Here is a 23,763-nt window from a genome sequence, read left to right as displayed (position 1 = left end):
TCCTTAGAAATAATTATTCCATACTAAAAATATGAAAGTGGGAATCGATGACTTTCTTCATCATTGTCTATCAATTAGCATTAAATAATAATAATACTTATAATTAGTAATGGATTAAGACCAGATTAATTAAATTATTTTATTAATCATGCTAAGCCATTTTAGTGGGGGAGAGAAGGTGGAAAGCATCTTCTCCATCTTTCTAAACCGTTTACAAATTGTAGAGAAATATGACATTAGTAGCTAAATTATGCGGTAGAAATAGTGAATTAAGCTGGTTGAAATTAGGAATCAAATTGAATAAATTAAGATTATACTATAAATTAAAAGTACAACGTTCCTAGTGAATAAATATAAAATCAAATTTTGATTAAATGTTAAATATCAAAAGATATAAGAACTAAAATGAATAAAAATAAGTTATGTTAAATTGTTGTGTTTTCATGTGTTTGTGTGAAACTAATATTATTTTTATTATCCTATTTATCATACATAACTAAAGACGACATTGGATCATCTCAAAATAAAGGAAAGATGAAAGTCATAGACAAATAGTCTATTCTTATTTGTGCTTTCATGATTTGATGTCAATATATATATATAGTTTGATGAGTGTTAAATTGACCAAGGTAATGTTTATATGCTTTCTCATGACTTCGTATGTATAAATATATATATGATTCTCGAAACCATTTTTAAGTTTTTTTAAAACGGAAATGGGGAGTTGCCACCGATCCTTTATTGAGGTGTGATCGGCTCACCTTGAAAATAATTCTGGTCTGCGAAATTTGAGAAAACAGGTTCCGGAGTCGGTTACGCACGAGGAAGGGTTAGCACCCTCGTGACGCCCAAAATTGGTACCGAATTGATTGTTTAATGTCTTAATGTCGAAAATTTGAAAAGATTTTAAAATACGATCCTTTTATTTTGAATAAAATGAATTAGACGATGAGATTCACTTATTTCAAAGAAATAAATTGTCACACTCAGTAAGTTAGAGTGCAACATTTTAAATCCTCAAAATTAAGTTTATCTCTCGTCTTTTAAAACCTATGCATCTTGAGGAGGATGTCCGATTATCTGGGTCAAATGAGAAAATCAAAACCCAATAAGTTAGGGTTCGATTTTACAAAATTCCTAAATATCGAACATTACCTTAAAATCCTCGTCTCGAGAAAATAATACGTCATATTCAATGCGTTAGGGCACGACGCGTCAAATTCCCGAGAATGAGCTTTTATTTATGTGTTTTAATTAAAGAAAATTTGATTATTTAGATTCAACGAGAAAAATTAAAACCAAATACGTTAGGGCTCAATTTTCTCGATGATTCCAAATTTCGAGCATTGCCTTTATTTTGAGATTTGTTATGAATTTAAGTGAAAGAATAATAAAAAGTTAAAAAACGCATTTAATTAATTAGGTTTTTTAGAGAAATCATTTAATATGCAAAAGGAATTGTACATAGCTATTAATAATAATACAACATGCATTTAAAACAAAGGCCTAACATACATCGTACAATACAAATGTTTTAATATTTAAAAGTTCTAGTATCAATGTGCATGAATAATAATAATACAATGACATGTATAATACTACGAACTTAACAACGACAATGCCCAGAATAGATCTAAATTTGGAAGCATTTGACATTATTAAATAAATAGATAGCGAGAATAAAGCACAAATAATACGCGTCAACCAATAAACATAAAGCAAATGAATAATAAATAAATAAAAGACCTATAAGCTTAATTGGAAATTTAAAACAAATAATTAAACGAATATCAAATAAAATAAATAAATAAAATTAGTAACCATTTTTAAAAAAAAATTGAACTTAAATTGATTAAGGACCGTATTGGAGTTTAAATAAAATCAGTGGGTTGGATTTGAAATATAAAAAAGGAGTTGGTTGGAACACAAGCCAAGATGCGGGGGCTAATCGGGAAATTAATCCCTGACCCTTACAGGCACCGCTTTAAACGAGACTAAAATGAAACGTTAACAAAATTACACGGGAAAATTTAAAACTAAAAAGGACGCCATTAAGAACTGAATCAAAAGCGGAGGGACTAACCGCAAAAATAACCCTTTTCATTCGGCACAAGACATCGTTCTAGCATGGTCAGTGCAGAAGGTCTATGGATCAAATCGCAAAAAAAAAGGATGCCTGGGGTAAAATTAAAACAAATGACAAAAGGGGATAGGACCCAATTGTAAACGGCCTCAAACACGGAAGGACTGAGGACGAAATAACCCCTTCGGTCCAAAATCGCGCGGATCCTAGGCGGGTCAGGTCGAGCACGTGGGTATGGCCTTATACGGTACCGTTTTGAGGCCACTGGAACTCGGCCTCAAACGACGCCGTTTCTAGCTACATAAAACTGGAACAAACCCTAATCTAAGCAGACATCCTTTCATTTTGCAAAACGGAACTAAAAAAACTAAAAAAATCCGAACGCTCCCCTCTCAGCGCCGCTCATCGCCTCAGAACAGGGCTTTCCGAATCCTATGCTCGACTCCGATTTGCGACGAAGAGAGCACAAGGCTGGTCCCAAGTGCGTTCTGACTCCTCTTTTCCTTTTATTTGCTTTTCTTATATATACAAAGAGGCGATTCAAAAAGAAAATGAAAAGAAAAAAAAGACAAACTTTCTGATTTACCTCCAAGCTTTTTTGGTTCTTTTTTGATCTTTGTATATATTGGATGTGTAAAAAGGGGGGATCCTTTACAAATTCCCAAAGCGGCTTTTATATAGCCGGAAATAAAATCAAGATTTACAAGAATTTTTTTCTAAAAAAATCTGCTATTTTTTCTCTGCTATTCTCTTTTTGCCATTGTTGCCTTCTGTTTTTGCTCGTTTGTTGGTCCTTTGCAGGTACATGGTCGAACGAGGGCCAGCATGTACGGGGGGCTATGTGTGGGAGGGGCGTGCTCGTACGGAGGCTCGCGCACACACACGAAAGGGGGCTCGTGCTCTATTACGGCACGGTAACTGCTGCCTAGGGTTTCTGATTTCCCCATGTTAGGCTAATTTGGGCTGAGTGATTTGGGCCTGGAGGGTTAAGTATTGAGTTAACAGTTTAGGCTTGGGAATTTTGGGTTTTGTAATCGGGTTTGGGCTTGTTGTAATAAACTGGACATTTATTTGGTTTATTTTATTTTTTTATTTGGGTTCTAATATTTGTATCGGGCCGGGCAAATTTGGGCATTACAATGATGATATGGATATGATGTTTTGATGCAAAGATTTGAGTAGAAAATGAATGTCACAAATAGTATGACAAGGCATGATAATGTTAGGTGATTTTATGTAATGGTATATAATGATTTGAGTGTGATCTGAAATTGTTACATAATGTCTTTTAACATGAGAATTATATATGTTTTGAACATTGAATATTTTATTAACGGTCTTGAATAGAATTAGGTATAATTGGTATGTCATAGGATTTGTGTATGGGGTTTACTTCGGTTTATATCGATGAAGTGCGAAGTGCACATTATATTTCGGACATATTGATGAGGTGCTAGGCATATTTATATATATTACTTCGGTTTATACCAATGAGGCGCGGAGCACAATACACTTCAGACGTTCCGATGATGCACTAAGTGCTAGTTATATTGGTATGATGGTTGGTTGATTCGTGTATCCATCTTGAATCTGTGTCCGGTTAATAGAAATTATAAAACATGCAAATTGGTTAATGATATTAAAATATTGAATGATGAATTCTAAATTGTATATAAACATCAATGATAGCATGTAAAAGACCATAAAATTAAGTTATTACGAGTCTTGAGGGCCAATATGAATATAAATGAATCAATGGATTCAAGAATGAAATGAGAAAATGAATTGTCCATATGATATGCTTTAATTTACATGTAATTAAGATGGCATTATAGATTATTTCAAATATTGATATGTGACATGAAAATGAGCATGAAAACATGATATTAAAAGCATGAGAGAAAAAAATGTAAACATGATAATTTATTATTGTTTTGAATCATGTTAGTACCACTAAACCCTATTACTTAGCGTATGATTTTGTTTGTTTCTGGTGCGTAGGCCTCAGATAAGAGCTTAGTAGACTTGAGGTCAAGCATCCAATTTCTCACACTCAATTTAGAAGTAATCTTGTTACTATTTTGTATGTATATACGTGTATATACGTGTTTTAGGTCGTATGATATGTATCTAAGTCGGTTGGTATGTTCTTAAGTTAATATTTGGTACGTTTGGTATTATGACCTATAAAGTTTAAAAGGTTAAGTTTTATCTTTTGATTTGTGACTATTTATGTTTGTTTTTTATAAGTTTGAATGTGTTAATTAATAGGTTAAACCTTAATGCATTGATACTAGGATTTGATGTTGGTTGATTATGTTTACATGTGTTAATGTGGTGATTTAGCATTGGGTTAATAATTTAAGTATGTTTTAGGTACAATTAGGTAAGGTTTGAATGATTGAAAATGTGTTTTTTAGGTCATTTGACCATTAAGTCTCGAGACAACAAGAGCATATTTCGGGATCGTTATAACAAAAACCTACCTTATCATGCATTCAATCGCTTAATGTCTCAAGACATGTCAATTTGGTCTCGAAACAAACTCATCTAAGTCTCAAGACTAATGGCCTATGTCTCGAGACAAGGGCATATCGAAACTAAATAATTTTTTCCTTGCTCCAGGTCTCGAGACAAGAACCCCTTAGCTCGAGACATGCAAACATCGAAGCTAAAATAGGAAGACAATGGAGGCTTGTCTCGAGACTCAACCTCCAAACTTGAGAACCATTGTTTTAAGACATGAACTTCATTGTCTCGTGACATGTAAACATCGAAGCAAAATTTTAAAAATTTATGATGAGGCCTGTCTCGAGACATGTTGTTAAAACTTGACAAAAAGAGTTTGTATTTGATTCACAATCTCGTATTAAACCTCATTTAAACCCTAAATGAATAAATTGTGCTTCATATCTATTTGTGGTTTGATTATATGGAATGACATGTATGTTTAGTATGAGTTGTTTCGGCAATGAGTGTGACATTTCATACTCAGAACTAACGATCGAATCATATGAGGTGTTACAAAAATATTACAGGAAAAACATAATAACAAACATTACATAAAAACAATATCCATGGGAACACTGAATTAAAATATTGCATTAATATTACTTTTCATAGTATTTTTTTTCTTCGGCTCATTATATCAATCGTTATAAGTCATTGGGTTTATATATATATCATATATTATTAATTTCAGGTAATCAATTAATTATCGGCTTTTGAATGGAATTAATTGATAACCAAACATTTACAAAACTTTTAATCAATCTCTAACCGAATTAATTTTGATGACGGACCGATTAATTGAATTGATTTGGTTTTGACCGAAGTATGCACACCCTTACACTTTACCCCTTCTTCTATAAATTGCTTTACTTTTGAAGGACTTTGGTTGTTCTAGTGTTTCAAAGAAGATAGAAGTTGTGAAGAGACTACTCTCAAAATTTTTTGGGTAGGAGTTTTTTCTAGCCGTCAATCGTTTGGTAAGTAAACCGAATGAAAAATAATAAAACAAGTTTTCTTGGAAAATAAGAAAACCTCGACAATATAAGGATTTTTGAACCTTCAATAAACCTTAAACAAATTAAAAATCAAGAATTTTCATAACTAAATAAAAGAAACAAAGATGGAAGAATGGAATGATAAAATCGAAGGCAGAAGATGAGAGGTGAAAGGCGACAACATAAATGGATAAGTCGCCCAGCCTTCTCTGACGAACTTGCATCAACCCTCCCAATTTACTTGAATATGGCTTTGGCTTCTTCAAGATTTCTTTTCAATTCTGTATTCTTCTTTGATTCTGGTTTCTTGGTTCATACTTGAGCTACATTTTCTAGACACACCAAAAGTGGCCACGATTTGGAAGAAGAAAAAGGAGGAGGATAAAGAGCAATGATGGGAAGGGATTTGGGAGAAGAAGAAATGGGTAGGGATTGGAGAGAAGAGGGAGAATTAGAAATTAATTAATTCAAAGTTTTTATTTATTTATTTTTAATATATTTTAGTTAATTAAAATTAAAAGGAATTCAAAAGAATAAGAAAAATTCGATTTATTTTTTAATACACATGGAATAATTTGATTAAATTTGTAATATAATTTGGTTGGTTAATAATATCAAATCAGTAAATATGAATGACATTAGTTTTTAGGTAATGTGTTTAACAGTTGACGAAATACCAACTTGATAATAAAAAAAAAAGTTATTATCCAAAAAAGAACTTGAAATAAAATTTAAAAATAAAAAGGGACCAAATTGCCTAATTGGGAGATAAAAAATTACTTTAACATTTGAATAATAACAAATCAGCATCTGGGGGAGGGGATTTGAAGCAGCCAGACGTGCGGTTAGAGTTTGGTAACGTTGCTAGGCGCACATCGACTGATGAAGGAGCATTCTCTGGAAACCAGCAACGGGTCCAACCGGTGCGTTCCTTCGAGGTTTAGTCACTTCTCCAAGAGCGACCCATCTTCACTTCTGGCCCATTTTGTTTTGACCCAACTCTTTCGTTTCTCCTGCAGGTCTCAGAGCCTTCCAAGTTACTCTTTGGACCACTTCCTTTTTGTTGTATCTCTTACTTCTTTGCTCTCTCTCTACTTCTTACTTTATATAAACGCCTATATCTTTGGAGCTGAACTAAGACAACCTAAGACATAACCAGACTCGAGAGGAGGCAAATAAAAGAAAGCATGGGTGGAAGCTTTAAAGAGATTTCTAGCTACAGAAACAGATGTTTGGCAAAGGCTAAGGAGCAGAAATCAAGATTTTACATACTATGGAGATGTGCTATAATGCTCCTATGCTGGCATAAGCACGAGGATTCTTAGCTTCTGTTCTTGTTATTATTATCTATCAATTTACGCTTTTAAGATAGTCAATCACTCTATTTAACCGTGTGCTTCTTTGAAGTTTGTAGAGTTGCTATAAAGAGCAATGCTTTTTATTGGACAGTAACTTACAAATTGACCCTCAAAGCTAAAACAATGGGTGGGTCATGGGTGGCAGCTGCTTCCTTTTGTGGGTGCTAATATGGTGACAGGAAGTTACGTGTTAGAAAGTAGCCGTCCACAAATCCTACTCAACTTCCCCTCAGCCGATGAATTTTATTCCTATCACCTGGCCTACAAATATGCTAATTTCCTTACTTTGAGAGGGACTCCATCGTAACCATGGTAAGTATGAGTTGGAACTAATTTGATTACACTTATTTAACCTCGTTCAATAAGTAAAGAAAAAGTTGAATTCTCACCTCTACCTTTGGATGCCCGTTTAGTTCCGGTGAGGTGAGATTTTTCTTGGTTTTTGTGCAAAGGCACCGCAATTATCTGTTTGGATAACAATGTTTTGATTTTAGTCGAAGCATTTCTATCGCACTGCAGCTGTGATTTTCCAGTAGAACTTTAAGATCCAGTTGAGAAAAATACCTCCGGTAAGGATAATTTTTTTTCACCATTTAACCCTTCTTAGCAGCATTAGAAACAATTGTTGATGGTTGCCGCAAAAAAGGGGATGCTAAAATAGTGGCTGGTCTAGGAGCTTGGGGGACAGTGCACAAGGCTAAGGATTGGTGGAAAACGACTGGATGGTGGACATGAGGTTGAAGGTGTTTTAAGGGAGGAGAAGGCAAAAGAATTAGAGTTTTGATTGGTCAAAAAATATATATTATATAATGCAAAAATATAAGTTTGGTAATTAATTAACGGTTAGAAAGTAAATATTATTATATAATTTTTATATAACAATCTAATCAATATATAAAATTATTATCATAAATATATAAGTTTAATTATTATTTAATATAAAATAATTTAAATATATTTTATTTTGAATATAATTTAAAAATATTTAAATTTTATAAAATATAGTTTTAATTTATGTTATATTATTTAATATAAATATAAATTTAATTCTTTATTGTATTATAAATACATTATAAACTAATTTCTATAATGATCATCTTTTATTTTAATATCATCCCACCGCAAGGTTTGAAGCTAAACATATATATCACGCTACCGTAATCAATCTCACTGTCGTAATTATTTTTATTTGAGCTCAAATTTATATTAATTGATAAAAAATAAATATATAGTAAAAAATGTTGCAATAAATTTACGAATTTAACTTCTTCAATTGGTGGAGTTCGTTCAAGCACATTTAAACTTATTTTAGTTAAGTCGTAATGTTGAGCTCAAAAGCCTATAAACCGGTGTAGCCCACAAGTGCAACAGAAAAAAGAAGAAAAAAAAAAAGAAACCTAAGCAGCGGAAAAACCCTAAAAGAGGAGAAGAAGGATGAAGATTAACGCTATATTCTTCCAATGAAATTATTAAAGTAAGTAAATTCTCTCTTTTGATCTCTATTGATTAAGAGACAAGAAATATGGATTTGGGTCTGAATACTACCGAGATTTTATATATATGAAATTTCATTTAAGTCTAGTTTTTAAATATTCAAAATTTCAAGTTGATATGATTAATTCAGTGAATCTTATGCAAGTTGGGTAAGCTATTATCTATAAGGATTTGAGTTACTTTGGGTGATTAGTTTATAGAATGCCTATTTATATGATTTTGAATAAGTTCTTTTGGTAATCTAAAGTTGTTGGAAAGATGGAATTTTAGAAAAAATAATTTTTGATTTTGGGTTTCAGTTCAAGTAAGTGGTTTGATATCCCTTTGATGTTTTAACAGGTTAAAAATCAATTTAATATTTCTTAGATTTTGTGTGTGTATATATGTTTTGGTATTTGGTTTCATAAATTAGATTAAGCATCCAAATTATGTATGTGATATATTCTTATATGAAATTTTAGAATGTAGTTCCCTTTTAAAATTGAGTTTTCAAATATGTCATTAATTCATTCAAACATAATTTGTTATGAACTTTACAACATGAATATTTAATTTTTAAATGTCGTTTCTATTCAGTTGTTTATATAAAAATTGATTTTCTATGTAATTTGATTTGAAAGAGAACATGAAATGCGATTGAATTTTTGAATAAAATGTTACCATTTCTTTGTATGGTCAATATTTTAGATATTTAGAGAGGTACACCTACAAAAACATTTGAGATTTAGATCATGTCGAAATTTTTTAAAATTTCAAATTAAATGACTATAATATGATTAATTAGTTAGATTTAAATCAAATATTTAATAAAATTTGATTAATATATTTTTATATAAAATTTAAAATATTTTATTGAAATAATATTTTAACTAAAATTTATTATTTTTATTTCGCTTGGAATAGAATCAGTTTTATTAAAATTTGATATAATAGGTTGTTATAGAGAGATGAGCGTAGTTTATACTTATAAAAGGTAAACCTAAAATATAAAAAATCGATTCTGCAACCAACTTGACTGTTATAATGAAATATTATTATAAAGATGGCTGACCATCTATGACTATGTTGTGACCGTGGCCCTACTATATGCATGTTGTGATAAAAGTCAATTTACTGTGCGACTGGTTTATAATAGTGGTTTGTAGTGAGGTTAATCGTAGCTTTTAACTCAACGAAATTTGCGTTAATTGTGGTTTTCAACCCATGCCATTCGGGTTGAATGTTTTAATATTTGATTTTATGAAATTGTGTTTAATTTTGGTATTTGAAAATTTTGAACCCGAGTAAATAAGTTTATTGAATATGAGATTCTCCGAATTATGTTTTTGAGTAATTAATTACCATTTTGACTTAGCCATTTTGTGGCATACTCAATAGTCAGTTAATTATTGGAGCTCCTTTCTCATGGATGAATACCGTGTAGCTCATTCACTCCTACCAAAAGGCTGAATTTCATTGTTCTTCTTTCAGGAGATCAAACCAGCACTTCCATACCTTGTTGAAACTAGTTCTACAATCCACAACCGAAAGAAAAACAACGTAAAAGTGCTTCAACTTTCTCTTATCTACGTTCAAAACAAATGAAGCTATGGAATATTTATAACCTCTCTCCCGGAAGTGATACGGTTTCCCAAAAGCCGATGTTCCTATCAGAACTCCCTATTACCCAAATATAAGATTTGGACTCATTACACTCAACAAGAGTTGCTAAAATATGGACATAACTGCAAGCAAAAGGACATCATTTATGTAATAATTGACTTCAACTAATGGTGAATGGCATCACCACAAACTTGCCACAATCTGAAAAAGCATGGATGTCAATGCATACCATACTGTCTCGAAAGGTTTCAGCAGCTGCTCCAACCAGTAAATACTACTTTGGTTAAGCACATCACTTTAATACTTTTGTATATTAAAAGCAAGTTCTCCATCAATGTTTCGGTTAAAATGTGATTTCCAAAAGTTTCTTTCTTTAAATGCTTTTCAAAAGTTTTATGAAAAATATAGTTTGTTAAATATTTTCCACTGTTGCTAAAAATTGCGGTTGGAAGTTAAAGTATCTTTTTTAAACATGATAGTGGAAAGTTAAAAATTAATTAAGTTATATGATATTTAAATAATTTAATATAATAGGAATTTAACTAATTAATATAAATTATTTGTAAAATTAATAATACAAAAATTATTTTAAAAACTTAATTAATTTAAGGGTAAACTACAAAAATAGTCACTTTTGTTTGCTTCAAGTTACATTTTAGTCATTTATATATGAAATGTTACGTTTTAGTCACTTACGTTATTGTTTTATTACGAAGTGGTCACTCTACCGTTAAACTCCGTTACTTCCCTAACAACAGTCCTACGTGACAGTCCAAATAGGTTTTAAATGCCAACTTGAATATCCTGTTGCTGAGATAAAAATAAATTTTTAATTAAATAAATTTAATTTGAACTGCATCGTATAACATCCAAGCTGACTTTTAAAACTCATTTGCACTGCTGTGTAAGACTATTGTTAGGGAGGTAGCAGAATTTAATGGTAAAGTAACTATTTTGTAACAAACGATAACGTAAGTGACTAAAATGTAACAATTCAAATATAAGTGACTAAAATATAATTTGAGGCAAACAAAAATGACTATTTTTGTAATTTACCCATAATTTATTATAATAAATTATAAATTAATCTAATCTTTTAGATACTTTTGTATAGTTAATAGCAATAAAAATTAAAAACACCTATATCCTCAACTTCTGGGTGCGAGTAGAAAATCACTTTTCTACAGCAATTTTAAACCCAGAAGTCAATTGTTCATATTTGGCTAAGCCAACTCGCGTACTTCCAGTGAAAATCTGGTTTTAATCCTGCAAATGATAAGCGGAAAGGTTATCAACAGTGATGTGATCGGTAATATTCACAATCTAAGCACAGTTTTCGCAACAATGTAGCTACGTCGGACGCAATGCTGACAAGCACGAAAGCAGTTAATCCTTGAAAGAACAATAGATTTAATTGATCAGAACCCTAATTAACGCTAACATGACTAAATAGACCAAGTAATGAATTTACTTAACCAATTCATCAAAACATTTATCAAACAGCTTTATCCTTTTTTCATTAATTAATTAAATATGGAACTCAGGTTTGATTTCCTAAACCATATCAGAAAGCTGTATAAAATTGCAAATAACAGATTCAAAAGGGAAAATTGAAAATTGATTACAGCTATTATTAATTTAATTTCTCAATCATTAAACAAGAGAAGTGTAACTGAATCTACAAGCCTAGGGCAAATGAAAGAGCTCAAATTCACAGATTAAACTAGTTTCATTCACTAGTTAACAAATCCACAACCGGATCTGGCAAATCCAGAGCTGACTGTGTTGAACTCAGAAATAGCATTCCCTTGGTCGCGATTAGCTTCTTCCTCTGGGGACAACGGGGCCCGTAGACTGTCGGTGTTGGCACAAAGCAAGGAAAGCCGTCCATGGCTGTGGAGAAAGCCTGACCGCCGTTAGAAGGCTGAAAGGACGGAGAGATCTGAAAGAGGGAGGTGGAGCGGTGCGATCTGGCGCTGATTCTCGAGTCCCGTAGGCGAGCTAGGGCGACTGGTTTGAGGAATTTCAGGAAGGGTTCGGATCGAGGCAGGGGATGCCTGGCTAAGGACCGACTCCTACGATTCATGATTGGAGACGGAGGGTTAAGAGATAGCGAAAACGGAGGGTGTTGGCATGGCGACTGTTGTTGAGGAGAGGGAGATAGGGTTTGGCCGTTTGGAAAGATTAGGGTGGGTGGATTGATTGATTATTAAGGAATGAGAGAGCGGGAAAATAAGGGAGGGAACGGGGTTTTGAAAGAGATGGTCCACAGGCGCCACTTTAGGGCTTAGCTAAGAGGCCTGAGGCCTAAGGCCTAAGGCCTAAGGCCGATGGACCGGCGAGGCCTGCTTCGGCTACTCCCATCCGCTGGTTCTAGGACCACTCCCGGAGCAAGTTGTGTTTGGTTGAAAGAAATTTATAAATTTTTTAGGAACCATATTTTCATAGAATTAGCTTCTAGGAGGCTTCTATTAGAAACCTATAACTAAAAAGACAACAAGTTAAGAATTTAAATATTAGATTTAGAGTTACGATTGCAATACTTTTTAAATACAATTATTCAATAATTAATATTTTAAAAATCAGAATTTATTGAGAGAAATTTATTAAAATCATGTTAAAAAATTAGATGAATTTTAAATTATATACAAAAAAAAAATAGTCGCACATCCCAAGAACTATACCATCCAAATTAATTATTATCAATAAGGGTGGCGCACCAAGAACAGGCGACACCCTCCATATCTATACCTTTCCAATTCTATATGATTTTGAAATATTTGTTATTTAGGTCCCTTAATTTTAAAATTTATTTTAATTTTAACCTTAGTTCATAGTTTTAATATATTTTTTTATTTTGTCCTTTCTTTTAATATTTTTGAATTTAGTTTACATCTTGTATAGTTTTTTAATAATTAATCCCTATATGGTGAAGATTCAATTTGCCTTATATGTATTTTTAGTTATGCCTTTTTATTTGTCTCTTTTAATATAGATTAATTGTACACGTTAATAATTAAAAAAATTATGTAAACTAGATTAAAAAAAATTAAAAAGAAGGACTAAATAAAAAATTAAAACTACAAAGTAATGTTGGAATTAAAATAAAGTTTAAAATTGAGGGACCTAAATAACAAATATCTCTAATTTATATATGATTTCCCTCCTCGCCCACGTGAATTGTAAGGGTTTGGAGGGTGTCCCCTCCTTGGTGCGATTTATTGTACAAACATACCATTTTCGTATGTAATTTAGAATCATTTCATTTCTTAAATTGTTTTTTAGTATTATTTTGATAAAATTTCTCATGATCTGATTTAACCCTTGGCCGTGAGTATATATATATATATATAAAAAGTACAAAACTACTTTAAATTATTCTTAAAAATTATACCAAATATATTTTATAATTTTAGGCTTAATTCACGATTATACCTTGAGGTATATTCATTTTCTCCTTTTTAATATTTAATTTTCTTTTTGTCTCAAATCGGTATCTAAAGTATCAATTTCTTCTACTTTGGTCAATTTTGTAACGGACATTAAACAAAATCTGTTAGGCAACCCTGACCAACGGAAAAGTACCACGTGGCATGTTTTGGCCAATGAAGAAAATGCCATATGGCAATTAGGTTTATTTAAAATAAAAATATTAAATTTAAATTAAAAATAGAAATTTATAATATTAAAATTTAAATATTAAAAAAATACTTTTAACATGTTGACAATGCCAGTCATGTGCCGCTATTAGAATACGCCACATGTCCTTTTTTAAATTTTTTTAAAAGTTATATATTATATTGATTAAAAATGTAAAAAAAATTCATATATAATATATAATTTTTTTAAAAAAAGTTTGAAAATAAATTTTTATAAAAATTTTAAAATATATAATTTAAATTTAAAAAAAATAAAAATAATCTATAAAAATTAAAAAGGTGTTTAAATTTCTAGTAATTGCAAAAAAAATTGAAAATTAAATACCTTTTTAGAATTTTAGAATTATATATTTTATAATTTTATAAAAAAATATTTTTAAACGTTTTTTAAAAATATTTTTACAATTTTTATAATAATATTATTAATTTCAAGTAATTTATTTTTAATTATTGTATCTTTTTGTAAATTTTATTTTATATTCTATAAATTTATATGTTTTTTTCTATATTTTATATTTATTCTGAATTTTTATACATTTATTTTTATTTTATATATATTAATGTGTAGCTAGATTTAATAAAAGAAAATATTTATTTTTTACCTAAAGACGTCACATGGTGCTTTGTGATTGGTTATAAAAATTTTTAACGTCTATAAAAAATTGACTAAAAAATATAACTTTAAGTACTAAACTGAGAAGTAAATACATATTAGGTATCAATTTGAATAAAAAAATTAGATACCAAATTAAAAAAACAAATATATTTTAGAAGTGAAATCGTGAATTAAGCGTATAAAATTTAAAAGATAAACAGCTGCAGTGGGAAAGGGAGAAAACAAGAATTGTCCACTGCGATTGGTCTCTACCTAAAAGGTCCATTTACACGGCCAGATTTTCCTTTTTAATAAAGAAGCCAAATGTCCTTAATGGCGAATCGTAAACGTTGATTTGAAAGTCCACTTGCATATACCTCCGCCCTACAGTAACTAGCTGGACAACCATATGATCATCACATTGTTTGGTATTGTTGTATGATTGGTACAATCAAATGGGTTGGTGCTAACCGTTCCTAAACATTACCGCAGCTGATTAATTCTTGACCAGAAATTCAGGAGGAACTTGCGTCTGAACTGGCCAGATCCGTTCTAGAAAGCGGGCACGCAGCTCAAGGTCCGTCCCTTTATTCGAATATGTTTTATGCATCAAATATATTTGTAAAAGTGTATATAAATAATAAATAATGTTCATTTATCCCAAAATTAGCCATCATCATTATATAAGAAAACAATTATAATTATAATTATAATCAAAATTGAGATATTCTAAATATGCTCATACATAAAGCCTTTTTATTTGTAAAGAGTTTTGAAGAACTCAAATTTGAGAGCTTAAAAAAAAAAGGGGTCAAACTTATTTTTCCATGCAGAAATAAAATTTTAGTTAGAAATCGCTTTTTGAACCCCAAATTTGGATTTGAACACCGTCACCTCGGCTCGGCTCGATCATACATGTTGACTTTTTCCTCATTCTCTCTCTCCACACGCTGTTACCTTTCTCATTGATTCATGTTTTAATGATATAAAGCCAGAAACGGCCATGAATTTCTGTTTGGTTCCTTACATTCATTGAATTATCTCCTTATCTTCTGCTTCCTGATTACTGCCATTTATATGTGAATTCGTGCCCGTTAAACCGTGTGATATTGATCTTTCGACGTCATGTATATAACGGCCTCATCTTCACCTTCTTCATCTCTCTTAAGAGCTGCTTCCGCTTACTCTCCAACTCGCTTCTTTCGTTCTTCCTTTCGGAATCTCACTTCCACCAATCAGGCCTCCCTTTCTGTTATCAACCACCACCGACGATCTCTTACCTCCGCCGCCGTTCGCTCCTTCCACTGCTCTGTTCCGCGGTGGAGTCACCGTCTCGATTGGAGATCTCCTCTTAACCCCCGTTCTGAGATCAGAGCGTTTAACCCCATCATTGAACAGTTGCAGAGGAAGTTTGCTACCATGGGTACTACTCTCCCAGACTTTCGGAGTTTGTTTCTTTTGCTTGATTTCTGAATCCCATATTTAGCTTCCATTGAACTGCTTATTATATGATTTATTAATTTAACTCGATTAGTTAAGGTCTCTGTCAACCTCTTAAGTTCCAATAATGAGAAGTCTCAGATTTTAAAAAAATTGAATAGTTTTTTAGCCGAATAATAATTAAATTATCACTCATACTTTAAGGATCAAAAGGACAAATTGTATCAAATCAGTATAACGATTGTTAAAGGACATTTATCTAGCATCATTTTTACCAGATTTTAATCTTATGAAGTATCTTAAAACTGATAATTAAGTTGAAAATTGATCAGCTGAGAGTGTTTATTTAATGAACTTTTTTTATTATTTTCAGCCGCTGAACATCCGTTTAAGGCAGTTTTGACAAGTCTTCCCAGGCCTGGTGGCGGTGAGTTTGGAAAGTTCTATAGCTTGCCTGCGCTCAACGACCCAAGGATTGGTAAATTTTCTCGTACAGCTTATACATATAATGTTGATTCACTTGATGACTGATATACTAATTCATGCCTGTGTCCAGTCTAGCAGTTTCGGTTAGTTGTGTGACTGATCATATGTGTTCCTTGTTTCTGTTGTACATATAATAGATAAACTGCCTTACTCTATCCGAATCTTGCTTGAATCTGCAATTCGTAATTGTGATAACTTCCAAGTAAAGAAGGAAGATGTTGAGAAAATAATTGATTGGGAAAATACAGCACCAAAGCAAGTCGAGATCCCCTTCAAGCCTGCTCGTGTTCTCTTACAGGTATTTGTTTAACCTATTTATATATATATATGCATATACTTATTTCGTTAAAAGAAATAAATAGTGCTTGCTATATCTCTTATCCATTCTGCTTTGTTGCCAGGATTTTACCGGAGTGCCAGCCGTGGTCGACCTTGCTTGTATGCGTGATGCTATGCACAAGCTTGGCAGTGATACAAGCAAGATTAATCCTCTGGTGTGTTTGTTTACATCATTTGCATGAATGTTTACTCAAAGAGTGCTGAAAATTCGGTCTGCCATTTTCTATTTTGTGAGGGATGAGCAATTTCTAGGTTATATAGGTTAAGGTTGCAAGCTTTACATATTTTTGGCTTAATAAGATAATAAGGGTGTCAATATTGAGAAAACTTTTACATATCAAATTTCTAGTTAGTGTGCAAGCATTTCCTACTGCTTTTTTTATCATGTTCTTAGCTATTCTATTTAGATTTTTAATTTTCCCTATAGTACCCCTATCGGCACCTGTGTCTGACACATAATCGAGCAGTATAATCCTCCGAATATATGGAAAAATATAGAAAAAATTGAGCCTAACCATGTCAAATGCACCCGTATTTGACATTCCCCTTTGACTTCAGGAAACATAAGCTTATTAATATGAGACATCTTGTTTTTCCTCTTTGATTCTTATTGCTGTGTATATTATCTATAGGCCGTTATGTAGAAGTTTCTAATTGATATCAGTTCAATGATATGTAGTTTTGAATGCCCAATGTTCAATTACAACATGCCTGGATATTTTGTAATAGTTTGTCTGTCTACTCTATCTTTATTATGTATTGCTGAAAATATCTTGTATTCAGGTTCCTGTAGATCTTGTTATCGATCATTCGGTTCAAGTTGATGTAACAAGATCAGAAAATGCTGTGCAAGCAAATATGGAGCTTGAGTTTCAGCGAAACAAGGAAAGATTTTCATTCCTTAAATGGGGATCTTCTGCCTTCCGTAACATGCTTGTTGTTCCTCCTGGTTCTGGTATCGTGCATCAGGTATGGTTTGTTAATTTGATAATTAGTGTACAATATGCAATAAATGCTTTTGACATAATGGTGAACATATTCTCATTTATTGCATGCATATAAGTCATAAACAAAGAAGCTTATAATTTTCTTTATGTTGAATTTTCTGTGGACATTAAATCATGTGAATATGGTGGCCAAGTGAGCTGACACTTTAACATTTCAGGTTAATCTTGAATATCTTGGTCGGCTTGTGTTCAACACCGATGGCATTCTCTACCCTGATAGTGTGGTTGGAACTGATTCTCATACAACCATGATAGATGGGCTCGGAGTAGCTGGCTGGGGAGTAGGAGGTATTGAAGCTGAGGCAGCCATGCTTGGTCAGGTAGGTAATGCCATAGGCCACCAATAATTTTACCCTTGGAAAAAAGCTGTTGATGATCGTTGCTAGTTAAAGTCTGCACCTCAATTGTAAGCAGAACATGATTCCTTTCTGCTTAGTAAGACAACAAATTAATGTTTCGGTATGAAGTGCTAAAATGAATGGTTAAAAGATCAATCTAAACTTTCACTGCAGGATTGTGAAGTCTCTTTGAACTCAAGTTGCCTCATTAATTTGATTGTTTCTGCATGTGATCTTTGTCTCGATTACTTGTTTGTAGCCTTTATTTAGTGGCTTCTTTTTAGCTTCTTTCAATTTGCATTTTATGAATGCTTGTACATATCCAACTTTTTATTTTTATTTTCTTTCAAAAAGGCTGTTCTTGTGCTTATTCATTTGCTTGAATATAAATCTCTATCATTTGTATTTTTTTCTGATTAGTCTATTTTGAAATTAACAGCCGATGAGCATGGTTTTGCCTGGTGTTGTTGGATTCCAGTTATCTGGAAAACTAAGAAATGGTGTGACAGCTACTGACTTGGTTCTGACTGTGACACAAATGCTGAGGAAACATGGTGTTGTTGGCAAATTTGTTGAGTTTTATGGTGATTACTTCTCATGGGGATAACCTGAAGTTATCTTTCCTTGCTTGTGTGGCTCTCGAATTCTTTATATAAGGTTTTACTTCTCTATTTTGTACAATTTTGTAGGGGATGGTATGGGTGAACTATCATTGGCTGACAGAGCTACCATTGCTAATATGTCTCCTGAGTACGGTGCAACCATGGGATTCTTCCCTGTTGATCACGTCACTCTGCAATATCTCAAATTGACTGGCAGAAGTGATGAAACGGTGAGTCTTCTACTACATAATATTACTGGCTTGATCTGCATTTATTAATTTGAAGCACTAGCTGACTTCCTTTTCCTTAAATTCAGGTGGCAATGATAGAATCATATCTCCGTGCAAATAATATGTTTGTTGACTATGACGAGGCAAGAACTTTTCTTCCTCTTCAATTTTTCTTGTTTAAGACTGTCAGCTTCCAGTTGTTCTACTTGTATTTGGATAAAACTGATCTCTTACTTTCTACTGTTTTCTCTCTCTTTCTTTTTTCTCCCAACTTCAGCCCCAACAAAAAAGAGTTTACTCTTCATATCTTGAACTAAACCTTGCGGAAGTTGAACCCTGTATTTCGGGACCTAAGAGGTTTGCCTTCTGTGCCAGTGTTTCTCATTTGTTTCGTTCGGGTTCAGAGCATTAGCTACTTTGTTTTTCTTTGGTATTTGATGTGTTGTGCTAATTTGAGGTAATTGCTTCTAATCTTTTCAGACCTCATGATCGAGTTCCTTTGAGAGAAATGAAGGCTGATTGGAATTCGTGTCTTAATAATAAAGTTGGTTTCAAGGTGAGTCTTGAGCTGGGTGCATATCTAAGTTTTCATCATCTATGTCTTGATTAGAGCACATTTTCTTGTTTTACTTACAAAATTAATTATTGTGTATTGCTTGATAGTTTGTTTCTCTAACTTCCCCTGGGTTAGTTGAACAAAGCACGTAACAAGTTGATATAAACTATGATGATCAGGAAAACTATCTTTGATTGATGCGTTTTTTATATTACTTTCCATATAAGATAATTTCCTTATGTGACTTAGTAATTGGTGTCAAATTTCTATCACGAGTCTGACATAGAACAAGATGTCCACCTTGACTCTTCACATGGCTAAATTCTCTCTTTCTTTTTTCATTCTTTCTAGAACTTTTGCCTCTCTTATCTTCTGGAATTTTATACTCCGCTTTTCTAGAAATCTGGTGACTAGAGCAATTAGAATGTGAACCACTCGGTAGAAAAATAAAGGAAATAAATAATAAGATTAGGTAGGAAAGGACATGAAAAAATCCAAGTTTAATCCGAACTCTGCTTTAATATGTAAATTTAACAGTATGACCTTCGGTTAAAACGTTTGAACACTCTGATGAACGTCTTACCATGTTGTAGGGCTTTGCCGTGCCAAAAGAGGCACAGGGTAAAGTAGCAAAATTTTCATTCCACGGGCAGCCAGCTGAGCTTAAACATGGTAGTGTGGTGATTGCTGCAATTACAAGCTGCACCAATACATCAAACCCTAGTGTCATGCTTGGGGCAGGTCTTGTTGCAAAGAAGGCTTGTGAACTTGGTTTACAGGTATGCCAAATTTTTGTTTATATGTTTTTGCTACTCTTTCCTTCTCATCAATCTCTCCTACTCTCGTTTTTTTCTCCCTTACAGTTCCAGTTCTACTTCCTCGCCCCCCCCCCCGGTTCTCTTTCTCTTCCTCTTCAGTATATTCAGTTTTCTTGAACTACACGTGTGCTAATATAACTGTGCATAAAAATTTCATTACATAATTGTTCTTCAGGTCAAACCTTGGATAAAGACAAGCCTTGCACCAGGTTCAGGAGTTGTTACAAAATATTTACTTCAGAGGTATTCCTTAATTTCCAAATGTATTTAAACTTGACTTAGAGTGATAACATTTGTAGAATATTTCTACATAATTATGAGATAATAGTTAACTAATTCTGGATTTGTTCCAGTGGGCTGCAAGAATATCTGAATAAGCAGGGATTTCATATTGTTGGATATGGCTGCACAACATGTATTGGAAATTCAGGGGACTTAGATGAATCAGTTGCCTCTGCTATTTCAGAAAATGGTACCATTATAAAATTTAACTTGGATAAAATAAGCTCGTAAATACTGAACTATTGTGTTAGTTCTAATGTGTTAAGCGGTATTCCTTTTCCAAATTTAATGTTCATTTTTCCACTTACTAATTGAAGTTAATTTTAATGGTATACAGACATTATAGCAGCTGCTGTGCTTTCTGGGAACCGCAATTTTGAGGGTCGTGTTCATGCCTTAACAAGGGCCAACTACCTTGCTTCACCTCCTTTAGTGGTTGCTTATGCCCTCGCTGGCACGGTACTTAATATCTAATAAGCATTAGTGATGTCTTTATTTGTAAAATATTTACCAAGATTAATATTCTCTTTTTATGATCCAAATAATCTGATGACAACTCAAAATGTGATGATCCAGGTTGATATTGACTTCGATAAGGAGCCAATCGGAACAGGGAAGGATGGTAAGAGTGTATATTTTAACGATATCTGGCCATCTACTGAAGAAGTTGCAGAGGTAGACGCCCTAAAATTTGTATAAATTGTCAACTTTCATGCATATAAGAATGAAATTAATGTACTAGGGCTTCTCTGCTGTTTAGGCTGTTCAATCCAGTGTCTTGCCGAATATGTTCAAAAGTACTTATGAGGCTATTACAAAGGGAAATCCCATGTGGAATCAGCTATCAGTGCCTTCTTCCACCATGTACTCATGGGACCCCAAGTCGACTTACATTCATGAGCCTCCATACTTCAAGAACATGACTATGGAGCCACCTGGTGCCCATGGTGTAAAGGATGCCTACTGCTTACTGAACTTTGGTGACAGCATCACAACAGATCACATTTCGCCAGCAGGAAGCATCCATAAGGACAGTCCTGCTGCAAAATTCTTACTTGACCGTGGGGTGGAGCGCAAGGACTTCAATTCATATGGAAGTCGTCGTGGTAACGATGAAGTGATGGCTCGGGGAACTTTTGCTAACATTCGCCTTGTGAATAAGCTGTTGAATGGGGAAGTTGGACCTAAGACAATACATGTCCCCACAGGAGAGAAACTATATGTATTTGATGCAGCAATGGTAAGTTCTTCAATGTTAAATGTATACCACAATTTATCATAAAACCAATATGATTTTCAATAGAAACAACTAAATATCATTTTCCATTTTTCATTAGAGAGAAACTAGTCCATTCTTGTTAGTTTTACAATCAAATTTTTGGTTTTGATTGGCATGTAATTGCAGAGGTATAAAGATGCAGGACACGACACCATTGTTTTGGCTGGAGCTGAGTATGGAAGTGGTAGCTCCCGAGATTGGGCTGCCAAAGGCCCAATGCTATTGGTAAGAGTCCTGATTTCGCCACAATGAGGAAATTCTTATTGGTCTTTACTTTTGTGCTTGTCCTTTTCTCTCTAGTAACCATGTTACTGACTTTTTAGTTTTCATGAAGTATTCATGTCCAGCACATATTTCGATGAGTATGGGATGTTATCTACGAAAACGAAAAGCTGAACATTCTTGTATGAGGCATATATCTATATCTGATACTAGTCCCGAATTCAAGTAACGTGCTAATGTTTTGTACGAACAGGGAGTAAAAGCGGTAATTGCAAAAAGTTTTGAGAGAATCCATCGCAGTAATTTGGTAGGAATGGGAATCATTCCACTTTGTTTCAAGTCTGGTGAGGACGCGGACACACTAGGTTTAACAGGTCACGAGCGTTATACCATTGATCTCCCACGCAAAATAGATGAAATACGACCTGGCCAAGATGTGACTGTCACAACTGACAATGGGAAATCTTTCACCTGCACTGTCCGCTTCGACACTGAGGTAATAAATGGTTTCACAATAATTTGTTATGAGCAACGTAATCCATCATACATGTGTTTTATAATCTGCTACTGTCTGATTATCGCTGCCTGGACATTTCAACATTCTTCCTTGTCTGAATTATACGTTACTCTCTTTTTTTTTTTTCTTTAAGCATCTGTTTTGACAAATATTCAGACATGAATATGAAAATAAGATATTTTAAATATATAAAAAAATTAGAAGTTAAATATGTTCATCTAAGACACAACCTATTTAATACTTGTCCTTTAAGTCCGAGTAAGATTATTCCTTAGTCCTTACATGACATGTTTATCTACAGAAATCAAAGTTGACTTATTTCCAATCTTGCTATGTTGCTTCAACTCTTTATTTTCTTGAAGTGTCCATCAAAAGTCCATGTCCAATAAATTCAGATATGAATATCAGAATATGATCTTTCAAAGACCTTCCAAATATATAGATAAACTTTTTTTTTTTAAAGGCATAGTTGTTTCGGACACATAATCATGCAACGCACATCGAAATCCAAATAACATACCTTTTATCTTTATGCCTGGCAACTTACTGATGGAAAGTGTACATATTTATCTTGTACTCCAAGCAAATTAATGCTTGGGATGTGATGTGATTCCCTTGAACTGATGTATTCCTTGCATCAAACGCCACTGCATGTAAGCATAGTGAGAACAGTTTAAAAAGTTTATATGCTATACGTCTTTTGTTTTTTGGGACTTTAAATACTAAAACTGAGCCTTGTGATTGATACTGCAGGTTGAATTGGCATACTTCAACAATGGTGGTATACTTCCATATGTTATCAGAAACTTGATTAGGCAGTAAATCCATGGGTTGGGAGCCTGCCCTTCCAAGATTTCCATCAAATGTAGAATGTGAGATGCAAATAAAAATAAAGGCTATCAAATAACCGAAAATTTCCCATTACGGGGACTTGGTAGTTTCCCCCTTCAATTTAGTTTTGCAGACAGGCTTTGTCTGCTAGTGAAGAACCAAGATTATTATTTTGAGAAATGCAGTCAATTTTTTCCATCGGCATATTGATATTGCACACAAATTCATTAACCAATCACCTAGTTTGCACATAATAAGGATGTTGAAATTTAAATATAATAATGATGTTGTTTTAATGAATTTAAACTCTTGAGATAACTGATCATCTTAATGCACAAATTTGATGTCAACCATGATTGGATTTTTGAGAGTGGAGTGGCTGTTCGTTCATTGGGTTGCACATGGTGGAGATTACTATGATGTTTTGAAGACTTTTGGCATAGTGTACGTGTATGCAGCGAAAAAGTAAAGCGAACTGACCCGATACTATATTATCAGACGTTTAATTAAAAAGCTGGA

The 23,763-nt window shown here is 33.0% G+C and overlaps 1 protein-coding gene and 1 long non-coding RNA gene across 2 annotated transcripts; both read left to right on the top strand.

Annotated features, from left to right (window-relative positions):
* Nucleotides 1-1,935: 1,935 nt before the first annotated feature.
* Nucleotides 1,936-3,360, top strand: LOC107946338 (uncharacterized). Its single transcript, XR_001696904.2, has 2 exons — nucleotides 1,936-2,564; nucleotides 2,885-3,360. It is a non-coding gene; the product is annotated as an uncharacterized lncRNA (long non-coding RNA).
* An 11,529-nt stretch (nucleotides 3,361-14,889) lies between these two features.
* On the top strand, nucleotides 14,890-23,448 carry LOC107946337 (aconitate hydratase, cytoplasmic). The gene is made up of 20 exons (XM_016880605.2): nucleotides 14,890-15,720; nucleotides 16,111-16,215; nucleotides 16,361-16,521; nucleotides 16,625-16,717; nucleotides 17,346-17,531; nucleotides 17,728-17,889; nucleotides 18,347-18,491; nucleotides 18,597-18,739; nucleotides 18,826-18,882; nucleotides 19,017-19,096; nucleotides 19,220-19,295; nucleotides 19,889-20,074; nucleotides 20,289-20,356; nucleotides 20,467-20,585; nucleotides 20,733-20,854; nucleotides 20,972-21,070; nucleotides 21,156-21,635; nucleotides 21,801-21,899; nucleotides 22,150-22,392; nucleotides 23,167-23,448. Exons 1-20 carry the CDS (start codon nucleotides 15,423-15,425, stop codon nucleotides 23,233-23,235), a joined length of 2,991 nt encoding a protein of 996 aa, XP_016736094.1. The 5' UTR covers nucleotides 14,890-15,422; the 3' UTR covers nucleotides 23,236-23,448.
* The last annotated feature ends 315 nt before the right edge of the window (nucleotides 23,449-23,763 follow it).

This window comes from Gossypium hirsutum, chromosome D12 (assembly GCF_007990345.1).
Source record: "Gossypium hirsutum isolate 1008001.06 chromosome D12, Gossypium_hirsutum_v2.1, whole genome shotgun sequence".
NCBI lineage: Eukaryota > Viridiplantae > Streptophyta > Magnoliopsida > Malvales > Malvaceae > Gossypium > Gossypium hirsutum.
This window is presented reverse-complemented; position numbering and strand designations above follow the sequence as displayed.

Bases quoted from the DNA above. Each gene is read 5' to 3' on its own strand.
- LOC107946337 (XM_016880605.2), top strand. From the start codon at position 15,423: ATGTATATAACGGCCTCATCTTCACCTTCTTCATCTCTCTTAAGAGCT. The intron at 16,216-16,360 runs GTAAATTTTCTC...TACATATAATAG, and splicing joins GCTCAACGACCCAAGGATTG to ATAAACTGCCTTACTCTATC. The intron at 18,740-18,825 runs GTGAGTCTTCTA...CCTTAAATTCAG, and splicing joins CTGGCAGAAGTGATGAAACG to GTGGCAATGATAGAATCATA.